We start from the raw sequence: 23074 nt of genomic DNA, 5'->3' as shown, positions 1-23074 counted from the left end.
CTAAAGTTCTCCAATTAGATTTAAGTTAACATTTTTTTCACACCATCACCCATTTATCTGTCTAAAAATAATGAACAAATTTCAATGAATACAACTTTCATTACAAGTGACAACTTTTACACTAAGGAAGAACACTTTAATACAGATATGACATTTCAATCACTGTTGTGATCATTCTCAAGTTTTAGTGTTCAAACCCACAATCTTTAAATACTAATATTTTTACCATTAGAACTTGTGTGCCACCAGTGACTGAAACATTATACCTGTTTTAAAAATTATCTTCCTTACCCTGAAACATTGTAAGTTGTAATAAAATAATATTTGTAATCAGTAAGCTAAAAATAAAACTGTTAAAGTAAATATTATCTCATAACCGTTCAACCCCATGTACTTTTAGTAAAATTATAGCACAGACGGCCTCAGTTTCTTATTTATCATGTTTTCATGTCCTTACTTTGATAACCTCTAAAATTGTGCAACTTTAATACCTGGGATTGTGAAAGAAAATTATTCATTTCTTTTTCGTTTAAGAAATTTTGTTAACTATGATGCTTTATCTTACTGTGAAAATGTTTCAAATCGGTAAAAATTAACAGGTCAAGCATATTCTTCAATTTGTATTAATGCAAGCACATATGTGGTAATTAGGGATAACTAAACAAAACTAAAAGTAATAGTCACAAAAATGGCTAACTGGAGTGTTATGTGATTAGAATCACTACTCATGCTTACATATATGTCTCTGAACTATTATTATGATTCTGCCAACAGAAGAGGGTGGCATTTTCTTGAAAGGCAAGATAATGTTATGGTAGGAGGAAGCATTAGATGGCTTACATGAAAAAACATGCTGACCACATATGTTAGATATGTGGAACCTTTGCTGACTGGAATTTGAATCTAAATGGGTACAGATGTCACCCTTTTGGTCAGCAATGAAAATGGCTTATATATGTACATAACTGTCTAGGTTTAGATATATATATACACTGTAACTATCAGTGAACCAAAAGAAAATGCTGTAAGGATATTGGGTTAAAATAAAGTGCTATGATACTGCATACTTAATAACCGGAAATAAATATAACACACACTACCATTTGCTTTTTCTAAAATATGAAAGAATACTTAACAAATAGTAGACGCAAGAAACTACAAATGTGATGTATGATTATCACTGTGAAACAAAAAGAAAAAAAATGACTATTGACTCAGAAATAAAAATATATTATTGATTTTAGCCAGTTTAAATAAATAAACACATCAGTATATGATAATTTCATTAATGAATAAGCTCACAAACAGTTTAACATCCACAGAAAAATTACAGATTCAAAGGATTTTGGATACAAGAGTATATGATAAATGTTTTACTTGGAAAAGAATGCTAACAGGAGATCTAATTTAAAAACAACAAAATTCTTACTTAATGCATAAACAAACTCATTTAACTAGCATTTACTAGAATATGACAAAATAAATACATGGTATACCTAATATAAGACTATGTGGTGTTCATACAACTGAATTTTATAAAATAACTGATTTGTTACTGTCCATGAAGATTAACTTGGTGCATAAATATAAAAAGTCTTCAGAACAGACAAAACGATATTTCACAAAGAACATCACTACATTATTGACATGTTAATATGGTGGAAAATTGTATTTTCTTGTTTGAATTTTTTTATATTTTAACTTTAGTTGCTACAGTGGAAAAATACTGCATATGGCCATGTTATTTCTGTAGATGACATTGTGGGAAACACTGGTATGATTATGTTAGAACTTCAAGTGCTACTCTAGAAAACACTAAATATCGTTACGTTATAACTTCAAGTGCTACTCTGGGAAACACTAAATATCATTACATTATAACTGCAGGTGCCACACTGAAAACACTAAATATCAATACATTATAACTGCAGTTGCCACTCTGAAAACACTAAATATCATTACATCATAACTGCAGATGCTACTCTGGAAAACACTGGATATGGTTACATTGTAACTGCAGGTGCTACTCTGGGAAACACTGAATATGGTTACATTGTAACTGCTGGTGCCAAACTGGGAAGTACTAGATATGTTTATGTTGTAACTGCAGGTGCTACTCTGGGAAACACTGAATATGGTTACGTTGTAACTGCTGGTGCCAAACTGGGAAGTACTAGATATGTTTATGTTGTAACTGCAGGTGCTACTCTGGGAAACACTGAATATGGTTACACTGGAATTGCAGGTGCCACTTTAAGAAACACTATGCAAGATTCCATTAGAACTGTAGATACTACTATGGAAAACAACATTTAGAATTATGCTGATGTAATTGTTAAGCACTAACGCCACTACATAGAGAATCAGAATACAGAATATAAATAATAGTGCCATGAAACAAAGCAAACACTAATGAATCAACCAATAAACTGACACTGAATACACAAACACACAAAAAGAGGCTACATAAAAGGGCAGTTAAAGGAACCAGATCTACTTTGGGTAGATACAACAAGCAAAACCATCACAGACAAAGCCAGTGGCTCCAAAATCTCAAAACTTCACACAGACTGGACAATATCTGGGAGTGTCTTGTACTACAGCCAATCTTCAGGGAAAGTTCACTGGTCATATTCCCAGAGAAATGAAAAGTAGTAGCAAAAGCATTTTCCTTACAAGTGTCCACACTATTAATATACTCAGACTACTGAATTGATACAAATAAATATTCCTTCAAGACACTGATTATGGAGTAAGGAAAACACTAAACATAACAGTGAGTAGTGAAATCAGTACTAGATCTAGGTTAACAAAACCAAATTACAGAGTTGGTTCTTTAAAACAATCAAGCATGTAATGGTGAATGAACATGACTTACAAATATAATACAACACAAATAACAACAAAATTTACACTTTATATAACAATACAGAAGCACAAGTCAATATAGGTGCTTCCAGTCTACTGCCTTCTCTCTGTTCATCAATTCATATTTAGTGACAGTTCAATTAGCATTAAACTGCTGTGTAGGACAGCACTAGTAGACTTGTAGTTTATTTATGTATTTTACCAGTGTAATGTTACATTATAGATGCTGGCATTCACTGCTATGAGAAAATTTTTGTTTATAGTTTTTATGGAAATTTTTACTTAAGATAACAGAAAAAAACACTTGAAATATTTAATTTTTTTAAAAAATCAGTACATATTTTTAAACAATAATGTTGCTGCAACTATATTTTCAAAGACTGTTTATTAAAGTACAATTATGATAGATGTTATAGAAAGTAAACTTTCATATCAAAACCAGAGAAATAAATATAATGGCTCCGTGTTTGAAAGGACAAACACGTTTGGTGTCAATGGGTATTGAAACTGTAACCATCACTTCTAATCACCTGGTCAAACTGGCCTGAAGCTCAATATACTTGAAATAATCTTAAATAATACCTAGTCATAATGGCAATATTCTGATTAATTGGACAGCTGGAATGACAGAAAACATTCATAATAATTGAAACATTAACCTAAATTAGTTGATTTAATCAATATAATAAATAATCATACATGTTACATCTTTATTATTCAAGTTAACTGCTCAGCTCAAATTTAAAATTGATGACTTGGTTTCAATTAGGAAAATTCCTACACTTTAAACAAGCCTTATGCCCTTTTAGTTTAAAAACTAGTGAATGAATGAAAACCTGTCAAAGCTCTAACATTAAAATCAGAACTACAAAAAATGGTCATTTCAGTATGACTAGTTTTTCATCATTAAAATCTGGCACAATGACTTACAGAATAAGTATGTCAAATTTTCTTCATCAAAACTTTTATACCCCTAGTAAATTCCATAACAAACATCCATTTGGGTATCTTTACAGCTGTATTAAGGGTCCACTTATATTAAAACATAACACAAGTATATAAACTTAATGAAATAGGTAGATGAAATTAAAACTAATTTAATCTTAAGTTTTAAATACACCCCCTATAAAAATAAAAGAAGTCTAAAACACAATCAAGCTATGTTTGCATAGACAAACATCAGAGTCACTGAATGAATTTATAAAATATCACAGTATGTGAAAAGTAACACAGTTACCTTGAAACCAAAGTGTCACACTGACCACCCAAACCAAGTAAATTTCTTTTAATACCTGAGAACAATTATTCAGTGCTGTTTATACAAACATTTTTAACATAGTTACATCAGTCATAAAAAAATTCATGTGAAACTAATACAGACAAAAGTAGTTGTTTTTTCATAAACTGTAACAAACAGAATGAAAAAATGTTAACTGTAGTACAGTAAACAAGGAAGTTTAATTTGCAATCATATAAATTCCAGCTTTGTTAATTTACAGGGGATTCTAGACATGCTGTTGCCCCCACAAGTCTTTCCTGAGTAGCCTCATTTTAAATCTGTAATGGAACTTGCTGTCAAATATATCTATACTGATATAACTTTTGTAGTTCTCAAGTGTGTTTAACAAGTTTTGAAACAGGTTAGTCATTCTCACTTTTAGTTTGTTTACTTACTTGACAATGTTGAACATAAGTGCAAAAAGTTTGCAGAAAATCGCTTGGTTTTCTTCTAATTCAATACAAATGTTGAAGGTCTTCACCCAAGCCAGATTCTGAGAAAAGTACACAAAACACAGCATTAGTATACTTCACTACCTCTGTTTCCTTCCTAAAACTAAATAAAGACTGAGCAACTAACCTTTCTTAACAAGAAAAATACGAGTTTAACGTAAAAAGAAAGAAAGTATTCAACAAAGCACACTATTTCTTGATTCCTAACCACAATCACATTCTTTCAAAGTATTTCTTGTATTTATAATTTTACTAATGGTCAACAATTTCATAGACACAACACAAATATTTTCAAATACAGAACTATTTATCATGTTTGGGCATAAAGCATAGTTAATACAAGTTGTCACTTAGAAGTTAGTGACTAGACTAGCTTGTTAACTAAGTTAAAAGTTATCATCTTGGTTAATAGTAAATATTGAAAACTTAGCTGTAAATTACATATACACTCATTAGAGGGTTAAGACATTTACATTAAAATAATTTTGAACATTTAAATCAGCTAGTCAGGTGACAACTGCTGATGATATGAGGTTGAGACAGAATGGACTGTATCTGAATAACATGTTAAAATGGTTTTGTGTTTTGTAGATTACAAGACTTTTGTACTCAGAAATTTAATTTTTTAAATTAAGTACTTATACTGAAGATCTGCCTATAAATACACAGAAACAGAAGTGACTGCTCCTAATGCAAAATAATTTTCACATTTAATATGATTAATTTAAAAAATCTCGTAAAGGGATATCACAATTTTGTCAGTAAAATATTTTATCATCTATTTTCTCTACCCTAACTCTGCATGATTTCAGTCTTTTTGACCAACCTTGTAATCACCACAAATAAATTACCATCTTTTTTCTGTCTAGAATGATTGGAGGATGTGACAGAAAACTACAATTGTTTATCCTAAAATAGCCTTAGGCTTGTACCAACTACTTCTGTTTTTACTTACTTTTATAACAATTAATAAAATATATACATAAAACCAAGAAGTTTTATATTAATGTTCAACCTTTTTTTTTGTGCTGTCAGTCAAACAGTGAAATTAAAATTTGATTTATTAACTATAGTTTGATATTGTTTATTTTTAATCATTGATTATACAGTAGTTTAATTAAATATTGAATGTAACTCTGTTAAAGATTGTGATATGCACTTTGACCCACCAAGAGTGATAAGGTTCACTGAAAAATATATAGCTTTTAGTTATAATAAATACAAAGTCAAATTTTAGTTTTCTTAATAATCTATTGCTTTCCCTAAAACATTCAACAGTTTGAAAAAACTAAATTCTGTTTCTCAAAGTTCCCATTCAGCAAAACATACCAAGTTGTAAAGCACAAAATATAGCACCTACCTCTAGCAAATAAAAATATCTTTTGAATGTTGGATCTTTGGGATCTTCTAGACCTTTTAGCTGCTGAATGAAGAATTCAAAAATAGTCTAATGGGAGAAAAAATGAGCACTACTGTAAAACTAATAAAGTGTTTACATATTCAGACCACAAAAACACTAAAACTAAGAAAGCTGATTATATGGGTTTGTCTAAGCTTACATTTTGATTTCTATGTTTTATTTAGATATACTGAAATGTTTCTTTCTAAATGAAAGTGGAAATGGAACAGCAATTTTTTTTTCTTTTAAACCTTTTAGAAAATAATAAAAAGTGGGATGTTTAGAATGAATGTCTTACTACTTATATCAGGGTCATACACAGTTCACAAATTAAAACTGCTTTTTAACTAACAGTAGAAACTTCAAGTACTCAAACTACTAATAAACACAGACTTACCATCAATTCTGACACTATGAATATTTTGTTTAGGGTAACCAGAGTTCATTTCATTCATAATTACTAATAATATTTTGAAAAATTGAAAAGTATAGGAGAATTTTACAAAAAAAATTTGTCAAAATCATAAAGTTTTGTTTTCATAAAATATAACCACTGTAAAAGAAAACAGAAATGTTTATCACATACAAACAAAAAACAATTTGAATTTGATGTTTAGAAGTAGACATTTTTAAATGTTTGTGTATATGTGCTTAGCTTCAACATTTCAAATTCTTCAACACTGCCACATCTTTTCTATAAATCTTTGTAGAACATTTTCCAGAAATAGAATGAACATTGCAAAAACAAAAACTGGTTGTAAAACAAATTGTACCAAACTTCTGGCAATGTGAGCACAGCCATGCTTTACACATTAAGTACCTACAAATATTCATCTACACAATATTTACAAAAAAGAAATATTACACAAAGTGTCTGATTATTGGTTCCCATTGTGCAATGACAACAAATACAAGTATTATTCTGACATACTCTGATATTTTTGATAACTTAGTTTATAATAACTTTTATGGGTAAATTCATAATAAAAAGCAACAAAAAAAAACAGATTTCCAGAGCTTGAAACATTTTTAGATTTATCACTAGCCTTAAGATCTAAATCTAGAGTTATCCTATATTAATAATAAACAAATTTAGGAGATATGCAAAATACACTTATAGAACGTATTTGACAAATAAATTTTTTATTATAACTGCATCTCTTACCAAAAGCATGTGTGTAACTAGAGCAATGTTAACAGCAGTTAATGTAAAAAAGCATAATTTAAAACTTGCATAAAATCAATAGTAATAAAATAAACAACACAATTATTAGCTAAATACACCAGACTTTCACTATAGCAGTACATGTAAGCTTATGGATTCACAACTCTGAAACATAAAAAAATTCAAGGGTCCAATGTGCTGTCTTTATACTTTAAGTTTTTTTCTCATGATCAATATGATATTATTAGTATGTTTTTTTGTATTCAACTGAGAATCACAATAACACAAAAAACTGCATATTTCACACATAAAAACAGAATGTCTATGAATTTAGTATACGTAATTTTTTTCTTTTGCTATATTTCATTGAAATTGCTCTGTATTCTCTGAATCAAACTACACTCACTTGATGTCTTTACACAGAGAAAAATATGTAGATTTTAAAAGATATAATTAAACACTAAAGCATTTCAGGATTGATAGGGACATCTAAAAATACTATTAAAATTCTCAGATTTGTGGTTTGTTCTTTAGTCATCTAAACTTCCCATTATTATTTATTTGTTCATTGCTGCAGGGGCTCCACCTAGTTGCTTTCCCACAAAACAAAATACTGCTTAAACCAATTATTTTATAACTCAAATAGTTTAAAAAACCTGCTCTATCCAATCTTATTTAAACCTTGTCTACAGCTATTTTCAAAGTTTTACTTCATTAGTAATTGTTTAAAGAATACAGTGTGATATCATAAAAGGATAGCAATAATGAATTGTAATAATAAAACCATCACAAGAAAATAATGGACAAAAATATTATAAAAAAAATAAAAATTCAATATATACTTTAAGAAATGAAAATTGGAACTTTTTTCAATGCTTTTGCAAATTTACAAAATATGAACTCCATCATATTTTGAGTTAAAAAATACCATGTGTAACTCTGAACAGTCATAAAAAAATCAAGTTACCTGCAGGTGCTTTTTCCCACATTCAACTTAAATTGTCTATTTCATCTTAAAATCAGAAGTGTGCAAACAGCACTTTAGACCTATCTTTTGTCTCTCTCAAGTCATTGCCAAAGAAGCTTTTCATTCAATAACTGAACTCATCAGTTGTGCTGGATGACAAGAGACAAAAAACTCTGAAATACTGTTTATATATGCAATATAATACCGAGTCAAAACAGCAAATTTAAGAAAATAAAGAAAAAATACACATCTGTAATTTGATTTTTATAATAAAAAAAACTGCAGACAATTTCCCACAGTGTTTCAGCTTTCAATATTTAAATTACAAGTTATGTGCTATCATATGATTTAATGTGTTATGAATGTGCAAAATTTGATTTTTTAAAATATAAGTGCAAACCCTGGATGAAGCTAATTTAACAGAACATTAGTTTCTTAAAATATATCAACTAGAAGTTAATGTGTAAAGTAGTAACCCCTGAGTTTTCTATTCTCACCAGGACACAGTGAAGTAACTGGGTAATTCATAACAGTGTATCAAAAATGTTAATGTCACTTCTTTACAAACAGAAAAATTATTATTCTTGTGTGTATTGTACATATTATTCAAATTATATGGAAAGAAATGATGCAGGTAATTATATGAGTACATTACCTTATTAATCTGCTTTTCTTATGGGAGGTGCTAATCTATATATTTTAACAAAGGATACTTTACTCCATTACTTGAAAAATATCCTCTTTTATTTATGAACAAACAAGAATTCAAAACCTTACAAGTATGCATACATATAAAGTACTTGTCTTTATAGAGACATCTGAATAACAATCACCTTCAACTGACTAGGATCTTTATATGGAGCCTCAGGTGCAAAGACTCTGAATACATCTGCAACACAACATGCAATAAGCAGTCTCACATCACGACTGGGATGCTGCAGAAACCCATCAGTAGCTAGGTGGAGTGCTAAGGGGATGTACACTGTGTTGTCATCATCTTGGCTGATATTCTGGAATGCCTGGGCACACTCCTAAAGTATTTAAAATTATCTGAGTTCTCATCTACATCAGGTCTTTTAACTATCAGGACTAAAACAAACGGTAAGTAAGCTTTCCAATAAATCACAAAGACACTTTTTGACATTTATATGACGTGAAGCAAAACGAGCAAATGCTTCATAAAATGTTATCAAAAATTACATTTTTACAAGCATTAGGGTTATATTATGATTTTGAGAAGTTACTATACATCTCTTCAGTTTAAAAAAGGCACACAACATTTAGTAAGCAATAGTTATGCATACTTAGAAATATATAAAATAACAATATTTATTTTAACATAAAATGTTACCTTTAACCTCCTGACTAGGTCATCAGTACTAAGATCATCAGAAACTTCTTTCACCCCAGATGGATACACAATTTTAGCTTGTACCTTTGCTGCCTTTGGCATTTTGTAGCTTAAAAGTTTGTCATCACCTGCAAAAAAAAAAAAAAAAAAGTTAAGAAACATTAAAACAATTAATAGAAACCTTATTATGAAAAGACTACAACTAATATATTTACCTTTCAGTTTTTATAAATGTAAAAAGAAATCTCTATAGGTTTAGTTTAATGATATCACAAAACACAAAAAGTTAATTCTAGAAAGGTGACCATTAACTCACTATATGTGGGATATTTACTTAATGGCATTCTTCAGTATGCATACTTCTTTCATTAGATGTTGAAAAAAATATTGAAATGTTTTCTTATGTGATTAATTATGTCAGCCACTTGCTAGTTTTTTGTCAGTACTTGAACCGAGGACATGTACCAGAGAATTGGTGATAATTATACTTGTAAATATAAGCCTATTAGCCTTACATCAGTTATGGGAAAAGTTTTGGAAAGTCTGATAAAAAAAATACTTTGTAAATATAAAATAATTTAACAATGCTTACAACTTTATTAAATAGTTAACATGGTTTCACTAAAGGAAGAGATCTTGCCTTACAAATCTTTTCACATCCTTTGAAAAGGTTACTACTTGTGTATACAAGTAAGAAAGTTAATTTGATGCATCAGGATTTTCAGAGAGCATCTATCAAGATGCCACAATAAAGGCTTGTAAAAAAAAAACTTATCTCTATAAGTGTGGGTGACAATTTAACAAACTGGATAGAAGAATGGCTGGATGGAAGAAAGCAAAGGGTTGTTACAAATGAAGTGCAATCAAACTGGATTTATTGTCACAAGTGGGATACCTCAAGAATCAGTCTTAGAACATCTACAATTTCTGATTTACACAAGCTACATAAAAGAAGAAAGAGTCAATAAATTATGTAAATTTGCTGATGATTTTACGGTCTTGGATGTTTCTAACTGTAAAGAGGACACTGCTGAGTTACAAAAAAATTTAGGTCCTTTATTGAATTTAACAAGTAAATGACAATGAGTTTTAATTATAATAAATGCAAGATAACACATATGAGTTATCATAATTTAAAATATAATTTGATGAGAACAATCTTCACATTGTCCCAAAAAAAAGAATCCTTGTGTAACAGTCAATCAGTCTAAAGCCATCAAAGTAGTGTGCTGTTGCTAGTGATAGGGCAAACAAGATTTTAGTTTGTATCTAAAGAAACATTGTATAAAGAAGTTTTTGTATAGGTCATTGGTTAGACCATATTTTGAATATTGTGTTCAATCTTGGGCTCCTCACCTGAGGAAAGACACTGAATTGTTAGAAATAATTCAGAGAAAGGTGGTTGAAATGGAGAGGTTAAAATCTTTCACATTTTTTTTGTTTTGAAAAAGTAGTTATGGAAGATTTGACTGAGGTGTTTAACATTATAAGGGGAACTGACAATGTTGACATCTTTTTTTCATACTTAACAGAATAGTAAGACTAGGGAACGTATGTATAAATTTCAGCAGGGTAGGAGTCATCTTCAGCCAAAACAGTTTTATTTTTCCAACAGAATGGGTTGCCTTGGGATGTTGTGGAGGTAGTCACTTAAAGAGAAAGCTTGATAAGTATATAAAAAATAAAGGCTGGCTTTAAGACTATCTTTTAAAAAACTATTTATTAATAGTTTCAGTTTAGAGGATAGAATAGCCACGATGGACTAGCAAGTAGCATGTTGTAACATTAATTTTGTATGTTCTAGAACTTATAAACTTTTATAATGAGCAGATGATGGAAGTTCACTGTTCTTTACATGGAAACAAGTTATCCTATGTTTCTTCAGCCACAAAACATGTAATGTTAAGTTTTATATTTGTATATTATAGACCAGACAGTCTTAGTTCTTAAGTGAGAAAAATTCTACTTCAACAGAAGATTTAGGAAATCCCTGGTGAAATACTATAAATAAAAAACATGGTAAATTATATATGTAAAAACAGCTGATATGGGTAGAGAAAGCACTATGTAGAAGAGCGATGAAGGTCCAAACATTGTTCGCTCCTCTACGTAGTGCTTTCTCTACCCATACCAGTCATTTTTACATATATAATTTTCTCTACAGTGGGTTTTCTCATCATCATGGAAAAACAATATGGATTCACCACAGGAAAATTTTGTCTTATTAATCTGATGGCTTTTTCCAAAGACTTATCTGGATGAACAAAAAGGCATGGAGTTTGTGTACTCAAGGATTTCAAAAAGCTTTTGATAAGATACTAAACAAAGTATTATCTGAGACAGTTACATCACTAAAGGGTACATTACTGTGTTGTAGGATAATTATATGGGAGAATATAAAAGATATTAATGTATTCCAACAAAATTGGACACTTTTTACTAGTGAAAAACCTCAAGGGTTAATCTTCATGAATTTGTTCCTCCTTATTTGCGTTAATGATACTGAAAGTGACAAAACAAGCCAACCAGTAGCTTGCTAAAAAGATTAAACTCTTGGGCATTTCTAACTGTATTAAGGAGGTGAAGATACAATAAATTAGCATGGCAAGTTGGACAAATATTTGCCAAATCACCCTTAGTTACAATAAATGTAAGGTAATGCATTTGGGTTTATTATAATATAAATCTAACATTTTATATTATACAAGAACCTATTCAATAAGCATGACTGAAATAAAAAGGAATATAAAATAATTAAGTTATTGAAGCCACTAAATCAGTGCTCTGTCACTAAATAGAACAAATGCTTCTGATTTCTCACTGGTATATTCTAATGATAAAGAAACGAGAAAATATAAATTTAAGATTTGGAAAAATGTTAGTCTAGGCTCCTATCAAGATTATTTTAATTGCTTAACAATGTGAATGGCTTATAGGAAGAGTTGCCAAAGGTAGAAGTAATGGTAAGCATTACAGAGGAGTTGAAAAGGAAGAACTGATATCCTCCTAGGAACTGTAGAGTAGTTAATAACCCTCACTCCTAAAATCCAGCAAACCAAAGAAAATCTGCAAAGACACTTACTGATCACACTAACATCATGAACAAATAAATGTTTCAAGAAGTACAGTCTCAAGAATACTACAGAAATGTGACCACTGTAGAACAGAAAGAAAGCTCCTACTACAAAAATAAAATATATGAGAGAGACTAGCTTATGAGAAAGAATGTATAACCTAGTGTTTGGAATAGTGGTATATGGTGCTTTAGACTAACAAGCCTGAATTTGAAATGTTTGGTTTCTTGTTTTATATGTATACATATATGCACACACACACACACACACACACACACACACACACACACACATTAGGTAAATACTCAATAAAAAGTGACAGTACTTTTTCTCAATAGTCAAGTAAGCATTCAGAAGGTTCTGAAATGGTTTGGGAAGCAAGATGTGATCAGTGTTGGTCACTATCACAAAATTTATAGAATTATAAATAAGCACAATTACCACAACATATCATCATGCCATGCCCTCTAGAAAGAAGGCAAAAGGACAGAATTTCAAACCCGAAGAGGATATTGACCACAAACACATTTCAAAACACATATTAGGATATCTCAAACTACAGGAATAACTATCACAAAATCAAGACCTTAATTTTCATGGTTGATTAAAGTGCCAAATGTAAATAAAGAAAGCTTCTAAACACTGCTTTGAGGAAAACTGAAACCAATTCACCAAAGATTTTTGGAAAATATGTAATACAACATAACACAAATGCTAAGATGTTAATGATGTCAAAAGCAAACACTAAATATAATCATAAATGAAATTTAAATAACATTATTGGATACTACTTTTGTACTAGTTTCTTGTCAGATTTATCAGCAATGGCTACAAGTTTTAGTACACCTCATATTCAAACAAATTTTATGTTCTGTTCTTTTCATTCTCAAAAATGAAGCAGTAACAGTGTACTCATCTTTTGTTTTATAGCTAGTTTTCTCAGCTTAATGGCAAAAGATTTTAGCATCATAAAGTGGAAGTCTTCCTGGAAATGGATAAAAAAAAGTGACAGAAGACACACCTTAATGCATGTTCAGATAACTGCCAATTATACTATTGGTGTTTTTGGTTTTTGCACTAGGGTCTTCTTTTATTGAACTGCAGAACCTTTACTGGTTGATTTAGTATATCTCCGTTTGAATCTTGGTCCCACGAAGTGATATACCACTAGCAAGGTATTCAGTTGATGTTGCTTGTCTTTGAAATTGAAAAGTCCTTTTAACTTAAGACTATTTTACAGGATACATTTTGGTGTCTTTATGCCCCCATCATGAACTAAGTGGTCTTTCAAAGTTAGTTATCGATCACACAGAAGTTCTTTTGGATATTTTAAAAATTATTCTTACTCTTATATGCAAAAACGGCTCGTTTGGACCTGACGATGACCGAAGAAGGTCGAAACGTTGTTCGCTCTTCTATGTAAAATATTTTCTCAATCCAAACGAGCCGGTTTTGCATATAAATTTCTCAACAAGTGGGTTTCTCGACATCACTGATTATTCTTACTCTGTACACCCTCTCCAACCAATAGTCAGATTGAAATTTAATATATATTAGTTTAGCATATTAAACAAAAATTATGTACATAACACTTATAGCACAATGACATCATCTTTGAAGATACTACTACTGACCTCTAGTACAAACACTATTTTACACCTGAAAGACTGAACATATAAAACTCCAGCATCTGTAGGAAATGTGGTAAACCTACAATATTAAATACTTATTATTCTAATATGTGTGTTTGGCATGAATAAATTGGTTAGTTGAACAAATATTTGCTAAATAACTTTAATTATAATAAATGCAAAATAATGTATTAGAGTCATCACAATTCAAAACATATACATGAGATGCACTGGAAGCAACTCAATAGTGTGACTAAAGAAAAAAATCTTTGACATAATAGTGGATAAGATGATGTTGCTATTAGTAAAGCTAAAAGTACATTTGCAGACACTGATTACAAGGTGAGATAATCATCTTTCTATAGAAATCACTTTTTAGGTTCCATTTGAAATACTGTATACAGTTTTGGTCTGTTTTTTTAAAAATAAGGACCTGTTATAAAGGGGTAAAAGAATGACTTTAGTGTGATTCTGAGTTTGAGTCATCCTACAAAGACAGCAAAAATTTCTAAAGTTTTTTTTTTTTTTCTGTGCAAAAGGTTAATAACTTATGACAAGATCATGACTAATGCTGAGAGTAAAACTAAAATTCAACCCAGGGATGAGCATAGCTACCTTAATATATTTTTGTTATACTCTTATGTATAAAGGTTAGAATATACTGTTTCATCAGCTGAATACCCTCACTGTTAATATTTTCAGTCATAATCTTAAGAGATAATCTTACTGAATTTTACATGGCTATATATGGAAAATCAACAGTGTAAAAGTCTTTAATTTCTTTGTGTTAAATTCTGAACATAGTAAGATGAAGAGACAACTTTCAGATTTGGAAAAAAAAAATAACAGACTGAACTTCAGCTAAGATAATATTTGATTTTTCTAACAGTAATAAAGTTCAAGAGGAGAATTATGATTTATTGAAAAATATATGGTGTTTAAACTCGTACATTTTCTTAAAGGTGAATCTAAGGGCTACACTGAAAGAGCAAATAGTCTCTTGTTGTTGATATGTTTGATCAACAGTTGCCTAAAAACACCTTTCATGGTTTCCTAATTGCTCCATATATAAAAAACTAAAAGAAATAGTCTTTATCTTAGAGTTTAAAAAACTTCCATCACAAGGTTTAAATTTTAAAACAAGTAGCGTAAAGTTACACTAACACACTGTCTAACAATCAGAACTCAAGACTGTTCATTTAATTTTTTTTTACATATAACCATCTCATACTAAAATGAGTAAATTTCAAACTGAACAATGAAAAATTAAACATTAAAGAAAATTTTTGATATGCTCTCTTTCAGAAAATCTGAGAATTACACATACATATTTTACTATTCATTAGATCCTTGATTAGAAAACATTTATTTCACTAGTTATTACTATAACAAAATATCATACTTTCAATTTATTTTTCTCTGCTACAATTACTACACGTTTCAGATTGTATTCCAATAATTATTGAGATTTAATAAATTCATTATTATTATTTACATTTTGCAAACACTACAGAGGGCCCATCACTTTACATATTTTTACATCAGGATAAATAAGACAAAAGACAAATTATCAAGTTCATTTGATTCATTAGACCACAAGGTATGTCATGACCAAGTACTAGTTATTTTAAATCAACATTATCTTACTATTAGGCTACCTGTCACTTTGAGCTTTTTAAATTCTTCTTGTAAAGCCTCCAAATCTAATTGCTTCTGTTGGACAAGATCACACCATCATCACTTTAAATTTACTAAATTAATAACACGTAATACTAATAAGTCATGTAATATGTTGTACAAAATTATTAGTATGTGAAATTCGTATCAAAACAATGTGACTATGTACAGAACAAACTATGTCATTTATTAAAGTTTACTGGTCATAGTTAAGGATTTCCTTACCCTTACAGTGTGTAACTAAGGTCTAAGGAACTGGAGACAGAAGTTCTACACTTGTCAAAACAGTTGCATTTTCCCAATGCTACATTGCTAGTCCCGCGTTTAGTCTGGCATAATGAATTAGGAAAAATTAGGCTTAGCAAATTTACCGAAATTTAACACCTTAACTTTTCATTAAAAATATTCGTGCAATATTCGCTACACCACAAATAAAGTAGATACAACAAAATTAGGATATTTGTAACAAGTAAACTGTAAATACAAATAAATAAGCAGGTCAATAACCCTCGCCACTTTACGACTAACACCTAACGTTATAACTTTTAGTATAACTGACTTACGTTTTTAGTTAGGCTAACGTTTCAATCTAGGCCTAACCAAACATCACAATGAAAGAGATATACATTTGAATGTTCAAATGCAGAAAGCTAAACTGATGAACAAAGGCTAACTTAAATAATGATTTTTGAGCAACCTATAAATTCATATAATTAGACTGATTTTTACATTTATGTAAAACCAAAACAATTATAATCCGGCTTAACACTTACTTGAACAAAAATCGCAAAATTACATCAATAGATGACGCTCGCTTCAAGATTTCTATACGTAGTTCTGTTACCGGTACTAACTACAGTTTCCATGAGCTTCGAATCTCCAATCATAGGACAGGACTAAAGCCATCATGATGACTGTAGGCATTACCTCAAAAAAAAGGGATAAAGGTAAATTTAAAAATAGTAATTATTCTTTGAAATTATTTTATCAGTTTCTTCTTACGAACACATTAGGGAGAAAAAGGGTTTTATTGGGTAGTAAACGGTATAAAAATATCAATGATTTTATTAATACGATGTGTAATAATTAATATCGCCATTTACATCAATTTCCTGTAAATCAAAATGGCGCCAAACCTTATAAAGCTCCAACAGCAAATGCAAAGTTGAATCTCATTGGTCAAAATCTAATAACGTAGAATCAGGTATCTCTTTGTTTTACAGTAAACACTTCATATTAAGTAACTGGAATTAATAATCTCACTGGGGTACAAACTAGAGGTATTTGGTCTTTCTTTTTTTTTCTTTAAACCTTAAAGGGCATTTTTTCAATTATTTATTTATTTCAAAGTAGAATTAAGAAACAACAGGAAGCTGAACAGTGATGAACGCATGCGCTAATGGTCGTTATAAGTTAAACATGCAAGAAAACGAAAACATTTTTTTGTCATATGAAGTTTATATTAATGTTTATTTTTCAAAATGACCAACTTTGTTGTTTTAAATAAGGTATGGCAACAGCTGAAAGCTAATATTAAAGTAAAAAAGCTAACAGTAATAATTATAGAATTTTGTTGTGTTGAAAGAAAAAAAGTGCATCGTATTCGTGTCAGTATTACTATTAGAACTGGATAGGCCTACAGTTTGTGAAGTATAAATTAAATATTTAACGATAAAAAGCCGTGTTGAACTAACTTGCTAACAGACGAACCTTAATGTATATGTATATACATATATATATATATATATACAGAAATGTGAATTTTTACATTTATAACTAAAGTTAAATTTTTATTTATTTTTACATTTTCGTTCTGATAAGATTGTATTTGTTGTTGGTGATGCAATTGTATTTAATTGAGCTTTGATACTTGTTAGAGCCTTATTTGGTGACATGCAATATAATTTTTTAAAATTCCTTAATGTTTCTCAAATTCTAGTGTGGGTTGTTAAACATTATATAATATTTTGCATATGTAATTTCTGACTCAGGGTGGTAGGTAGTGTAATAATAGTAAGTAGGTGTGACATTTACAGCCATTTTGTAGAGAAAGTCAATAATGCATATACATAAATGTTAAGTTAAAAAGTAAAAAGTTAACTAAAAACTTAACATTTATGTATATGCATTACTGACTTTCTCTACAAAATGGTAGTAACCATCGATGAGTTATACTCCATCTGAGAGAAATGCAAAACTAGGAGTATATTCAGAACCCATGTTGTCATGTAATTATGTGAAAGGAAAATAATTACTCTGCAATTGTTTTGTCTTCACAAAGCTCAAACACCTGGAAATTGGCTGTTTAAAGCAAAAACTGAGACGTCTATAGTATGTTCCAAGCTATATGTACACCAGTGGCACAGTATCATGTCTGCAGACTAAAACCACCAGAAACTTGGTTTCAATACCTGTAATGGGCAATGTATAGATTTGTGCTTAATTCCAAAGAATCAATCAGTTGAATATCTGAAAAATAGAACTGAGAAATAGCACTTATTTAAATTAACTAAGAAATTACTATATACATAGACAAAGTTTAAGTTTACCTTCAAATGTTAGAAGTAAAGCTGACTACACAACTAAGATATCAGTATAAAAATACTGACCATGAATGAATTTTATGACGCATGATGTAATATAATTATTTAAACAATTAAGAATATGATTCAGATGTATTAGAACTTAAGGCTATATTAAATGAAATTCATTATTAACTGTTACATAATTCAGTCAGTTCATGGGGATTGATGAAATCAATACTTATAATGCTGTTCTTGATAATTATACTGTTGTATTTGCTGTGGGATGACTTACAGCTTTCACAGTATGGAAACTTCTCAAACAAGAAAAGTAGCTAATGCTATGAAAGATGATAGAAGCGTCATCTAGTCCAAAAAAATTAATGAAATTTAAACAAATGTGTTGCAAATGATGAATTAAATTTTTTTTATGAGTAGCAACAAGATCAAAATTATTTGAAGTCAGAATAATACAAAATGTAGAAACCAGAGCTCCAAAAAACAAAGTGAAGTCATATGACATTCCAAGTTTATTGTGCATCATCATAAACAAATAGAAAGATGTTTTACTAAAATTAATAGAATGAAAGAGAATAAATAATAAAGCAGATGATACCTAACTACTGTAATTAGGAAAATAATATAGTGAAAAAAGTAAAACAACAACACAGGTATAGTAAACACTGGTTTAGTAAATACTAGAACATTTAACTTACAAGTCAATTATATTACATTGTGTTCAATTTTATAGTGAAAATTGGGTCATTGTTGAGACCTGAGGAATTGTGGATTTTGAGGGCTTTTGATTGAAAAACTAGTTTCTTTGCAAAGAATTTTTCAACATTGTTACACCAGAAAAGGTGGTAGTTGTCTTCTGGTCATTGTATTATAGATTTGATTTTCTCTTGAAGTCAAACAATACATCTTCTGGACAACTGACGTTCTTTAGAGTTACACAAGATATGTTATACACTGTGAAAAGCTATGACCAGATGTGTTTCAAAGAACTGGATACGATCAGACTTAATTGTGAAGAACTCAGAGCAATATAATGCCCAAAATTATGAAAGCTTTACCATTGTTGCAGTGGAATACACTGCAGCATGAGAAACATTAATGCTGCAAACAAATTAATTTATAAATAATATATATGGAACTATTTATATGTTCTTTCCAAGACAATACCATACCTATGTGCATAGTCATTTTTCCTGTGCATCTGTTTTAGATTTGCATACCACTAGTTTTAAGTGAATTTTTATCTAATCACATGAGAACGTTTGTGAATTGTGATACTACATTATGGCAACATTATGCAGCAAAGTTCTCCATGTATATGATGGTGAAACACTTATTTGCACTATACATTTGCCACTAAATGCATTAGATGTTGTTTTTTTTTTAATTTAAGGAGATTTGTGATGTTTAAGGAACTCAATTTCTTTCTTTTTATCAACACATTGTGAACTTGCAAGGTATATATCAACTACAGAGGCACATTGACCTAGATGGCATGATGGTCACTGTACTTAGCATAGTGAGGTCTCACATGCAGCTAAGGTCTTCAGCTCTAGTCTGTTCTTCAGACATTCAGGGGAGAATGAGAAGGACAAGTTTGATTGCATGCTTCCTCCTCCTGTTCTTCAGACATTCAGGGGAGAATGAGGAGGACAAGTTTGATTGCATGCTTCCTCCTCCTGTTCTTCAGACATTCAGGGGAGAATGAGAAGGACAAGTTTGATTGCATGCTTCCTCCTCCTGTTCTTCAGACATTCAGGGGAGAATGAGAAGGACAAGTTTGATTGCATGCTTCCTCCTCCTGTTCTTCAGACATTCAGGGAGAATGAGAAGGACAAGTTTGATTGCATGCTTCCTCCTCCTGTTCTTCAGACATTCAGGGAGAATGAGAAGGACAAGTTTGATTGCATGCTTCCTCCTCCTGTTCTTCAGACATTCAGGGAGAATGAGAAGGACAAGTTTGATTGCATGCTTCCTCCTCCTGTTCTTCAGACATTCAGGGGAGAATGAGAAGGACAAGTTTGATTGTATGCTTCCTCCTCCTGTTCTTCAGACATTCAGGGGAGAATGAGAAGGACAAGTTTGATTGTATGCTTCCTCCTCCTGTTCTTCAGACATTCAGGGGAGAATGAGAAGGACAAGTTTGATTGCATGCTTCCTCCTCCTGTTCTTCAGACATTCAGGGGAGAATGAGAAGGACAAGTTTGATTGCATGCTTCCTCCTCCTGTTCTTCAGACATTCAGGGGAGAATGAGAAGGACAAGTTTGATTGCATGCTTCCTCCTCCTGTTCTTCAGACATTCAGGGGAGAATGAGGAGGACAAGTTTGATTGCTTGTTTTCTCCTCCTGGTTGTACTTTGTGCACTTTTATCCCTGTTGAAGGAAACCCTCAGGTTTTTTCTCATTACCAAGACTTCATTTTGTAGGTAGGTGCCGTTCTTTCTCTTTTCACTCTGTCATATAATTCCTCTCATTCCATATTTATTAATCCTAACACTAACTATATTTCATTCTACCAGGTTCACACAAGAAATAAATAAAAATGACATGATGCAATATGCTTTTACTTAGTGTGAGGTAGAAGTGGTGAAGAAGGGAGTGATTATTAGAGCAGATTTATAGTCTTGAAAATCAACTGTTCCAGGTGGCGTATGGTAAGTAATTACTGGAGTGTCTGTCATAGTGGGTATTTCTAACTTCAGGCAGTGCACACACTGGCTGCAAAAACTGAAACAGCATAGGTTAAATTATTGAGTGATTCAGCAAGCCAGTTTTGTTCTGTACAAAGTCTGAACATTGATTATCTCTGCACACTCAGCAAAGCAGTAATGTTAGGTAAACTGCTTAGACAACAGAGCACATGCTACCTAGAAGGAGATGTACAGAAGGGAAGGCCTGAATAATGCTATATTACCAACTAATTGGTTGGTTAAATACATAGCATGGGCATTCTCCAAATATATAACATCAGCCAGCTCATTCATCAAAGACTCTTTTAATTTCAAGTCTAATCTAAATCAACTTAATCATAAAGCCTTAATGGCCAGTTTCGATGTTATATCCCTCTTTACAGAAGTTGCAACCACTGAAGCCTGCAAGATAGCCTTAGAAATCTATATCCAAGACCCTAACCCAACTATAGACATTCCCAGTAACCAGTTAGCAACCCTCATAGAATTCACCACGATAAAGACAAACTTCATGTTCAACAACCAAAACTATATACAAACAAATGGCCTAAGCATGGGCAACCCAGTATCACCAGTTCTAGCCAATATTTTTATGACACAAGTTGAAACACAAGCAATCAACACAGCATTACATCCACCACTATACTGGTACAGATATGTAGATGACACGGTTGCGGGATTCAAATCTACAGAACACATACTTAATTTATTCAATCACATTAACTCTATACATCCCAACATCAACTTCACATGTGAACAAGCAGGAAGCAATAAAATATCATTTCTTAATCTCAAAATTACAAAAACCGATACACAATTTAAAACAGAAATCCACCGAAAAATCACCCATACTGGACTATACATTCCTTGGGACTCAGCACATGAAACAAAACAAAAACTTAACATGCTAAGAAACCAAATAAACACAGCCATAAAACTATGCTCACCAGATAAAATTAACGATGAATTAGACAAAATAAAACAATACTTAATCAACATCAATAAGTTTCCTCCACAAACCGTAGAAAACATTATACGCACACACCTAGACAGAAAGCAAAGTCAACCAACAAAAGTAAATATATCTCACGAATCAAAAAATCACAAAACCATATACTGCTGTACACCATATATTCCTGACATCAGCAGACAAATAACCAACATTTGGCAAAAACTAGTAACAAAATATGACATTCCAGTTAATACCAAATTTATTCAAAAACCAGGCACAAAACTGAGGTCTATACTACTATGTAAAAACTACACTGACAAACACCACACAAACATTATTTATAAAATACAATGTGATAACTGCCACGACTTCTATATTGGATAAACAAGTAGAAAAATGGAAACCAGATTCAAAGAACATAAAAAGTCACCTTCACACGTTTTCGAACACTGCAAGTCAAATAAACACAACATAACCATAGAAAACACTCAAATACTAAATAAAGAAACAAACATAAACAAACGCAAAATTAAAGAAGCCTTACTTATACAACAACTTAAACCCAAAATAAACCAATATAAAGGAACGCCTTTATACCTATATTAATATAATAAAATAAATAAAATTATATATTCAAACATCTAATACCGCCCTCTACATTCCGACACTCAGTTACACAATCCCTTTCAAACATGTGGTCAGCTTCCGGTCAGTTACCTCTTTCTTTGTGAACCTGACGATGACCGAAGAAGGTCGAAGCGTTGTTCGCTCTTCTATGTAAAATATTTTCTCAACCCAAACGAGCCGTTTTTGCATATAAATTTCTCAACAAGTGGGTTTCTCGACATCACTGATCAAGCTTTCATCTCTTGTCCAAAAATATGGCCTCTCATATCACAACTATTCAGAGCATGCCAGTTGATCAAAACAAATGCCTTTTCTTAACCAAATGTATCAAAGATCAGATGCAGCCTGGTGGTACAAGGATGTTGACTTATTCCTGTGACTAAGGAAGCATTGGGAGCAAG

General features: G+C 31.0%; 1 protein-coding gene across 4 annotated transcripts in view; it reads right to left on the bottom strand.

The window, feature by feature from the left end:
- The window catches only part of LOC143230003 (sister chromatid cohesion protein PDS5 homolog A-like), an 87375-nt gene extending 70387 nt beyond the window's left edge, over positions 1-16988 (bottom strand). Inside the window, exons 1-6 of one of the 4 annotated variants that reach the window (XM_076462942.1) lie at positions 16637-16670; positions 16089-16192; positions 9482-9609; positions 8964-9161; positions 5960-6046; positions 4543-4640 (exon numbers count right to left, since the gene is read on the bottom strand). In XM_076462942.1, the coding sequence (XP_076319057.1) occupies positions 4543-4640; positions 5960-6046; positions 8964-9161; positions 9482-9583 (485 nt within the window). In that variant the 5' untranslated portion in view covers positions 9584-9609; positions 16089-16192; positions 16637-16670. The other 3 variants (XM_076462941.1, XM_076462943.1, XM_076462940.1) reach the window with 3 other exon arrangements.
- Between the last annotated feature and the right edge of the window lie 6086 nt (positions 16989-23074).

Source organism: Tachypleus tridentatus, chromosome 10 (assembly GCF_004210375.1).
Source record: "Tachypleus tridentatus isolate NWPU-2018 chromosome 10, ASM421037v1, whole genome shotgun sequence".
In the NCBI taxonomy this organism is placed as follows: domain Eukaryota; kingdom Metazoa; phylum Arthropoda; class Merostomata; order Xiphosura; family Limulidae; genus Tachypleus; species Tachypleus tridentatus.
Note: the sequence above shows the minus strand (reverse complement) of the source record. Positions and strands in the feature narration are given on the sequence as shown.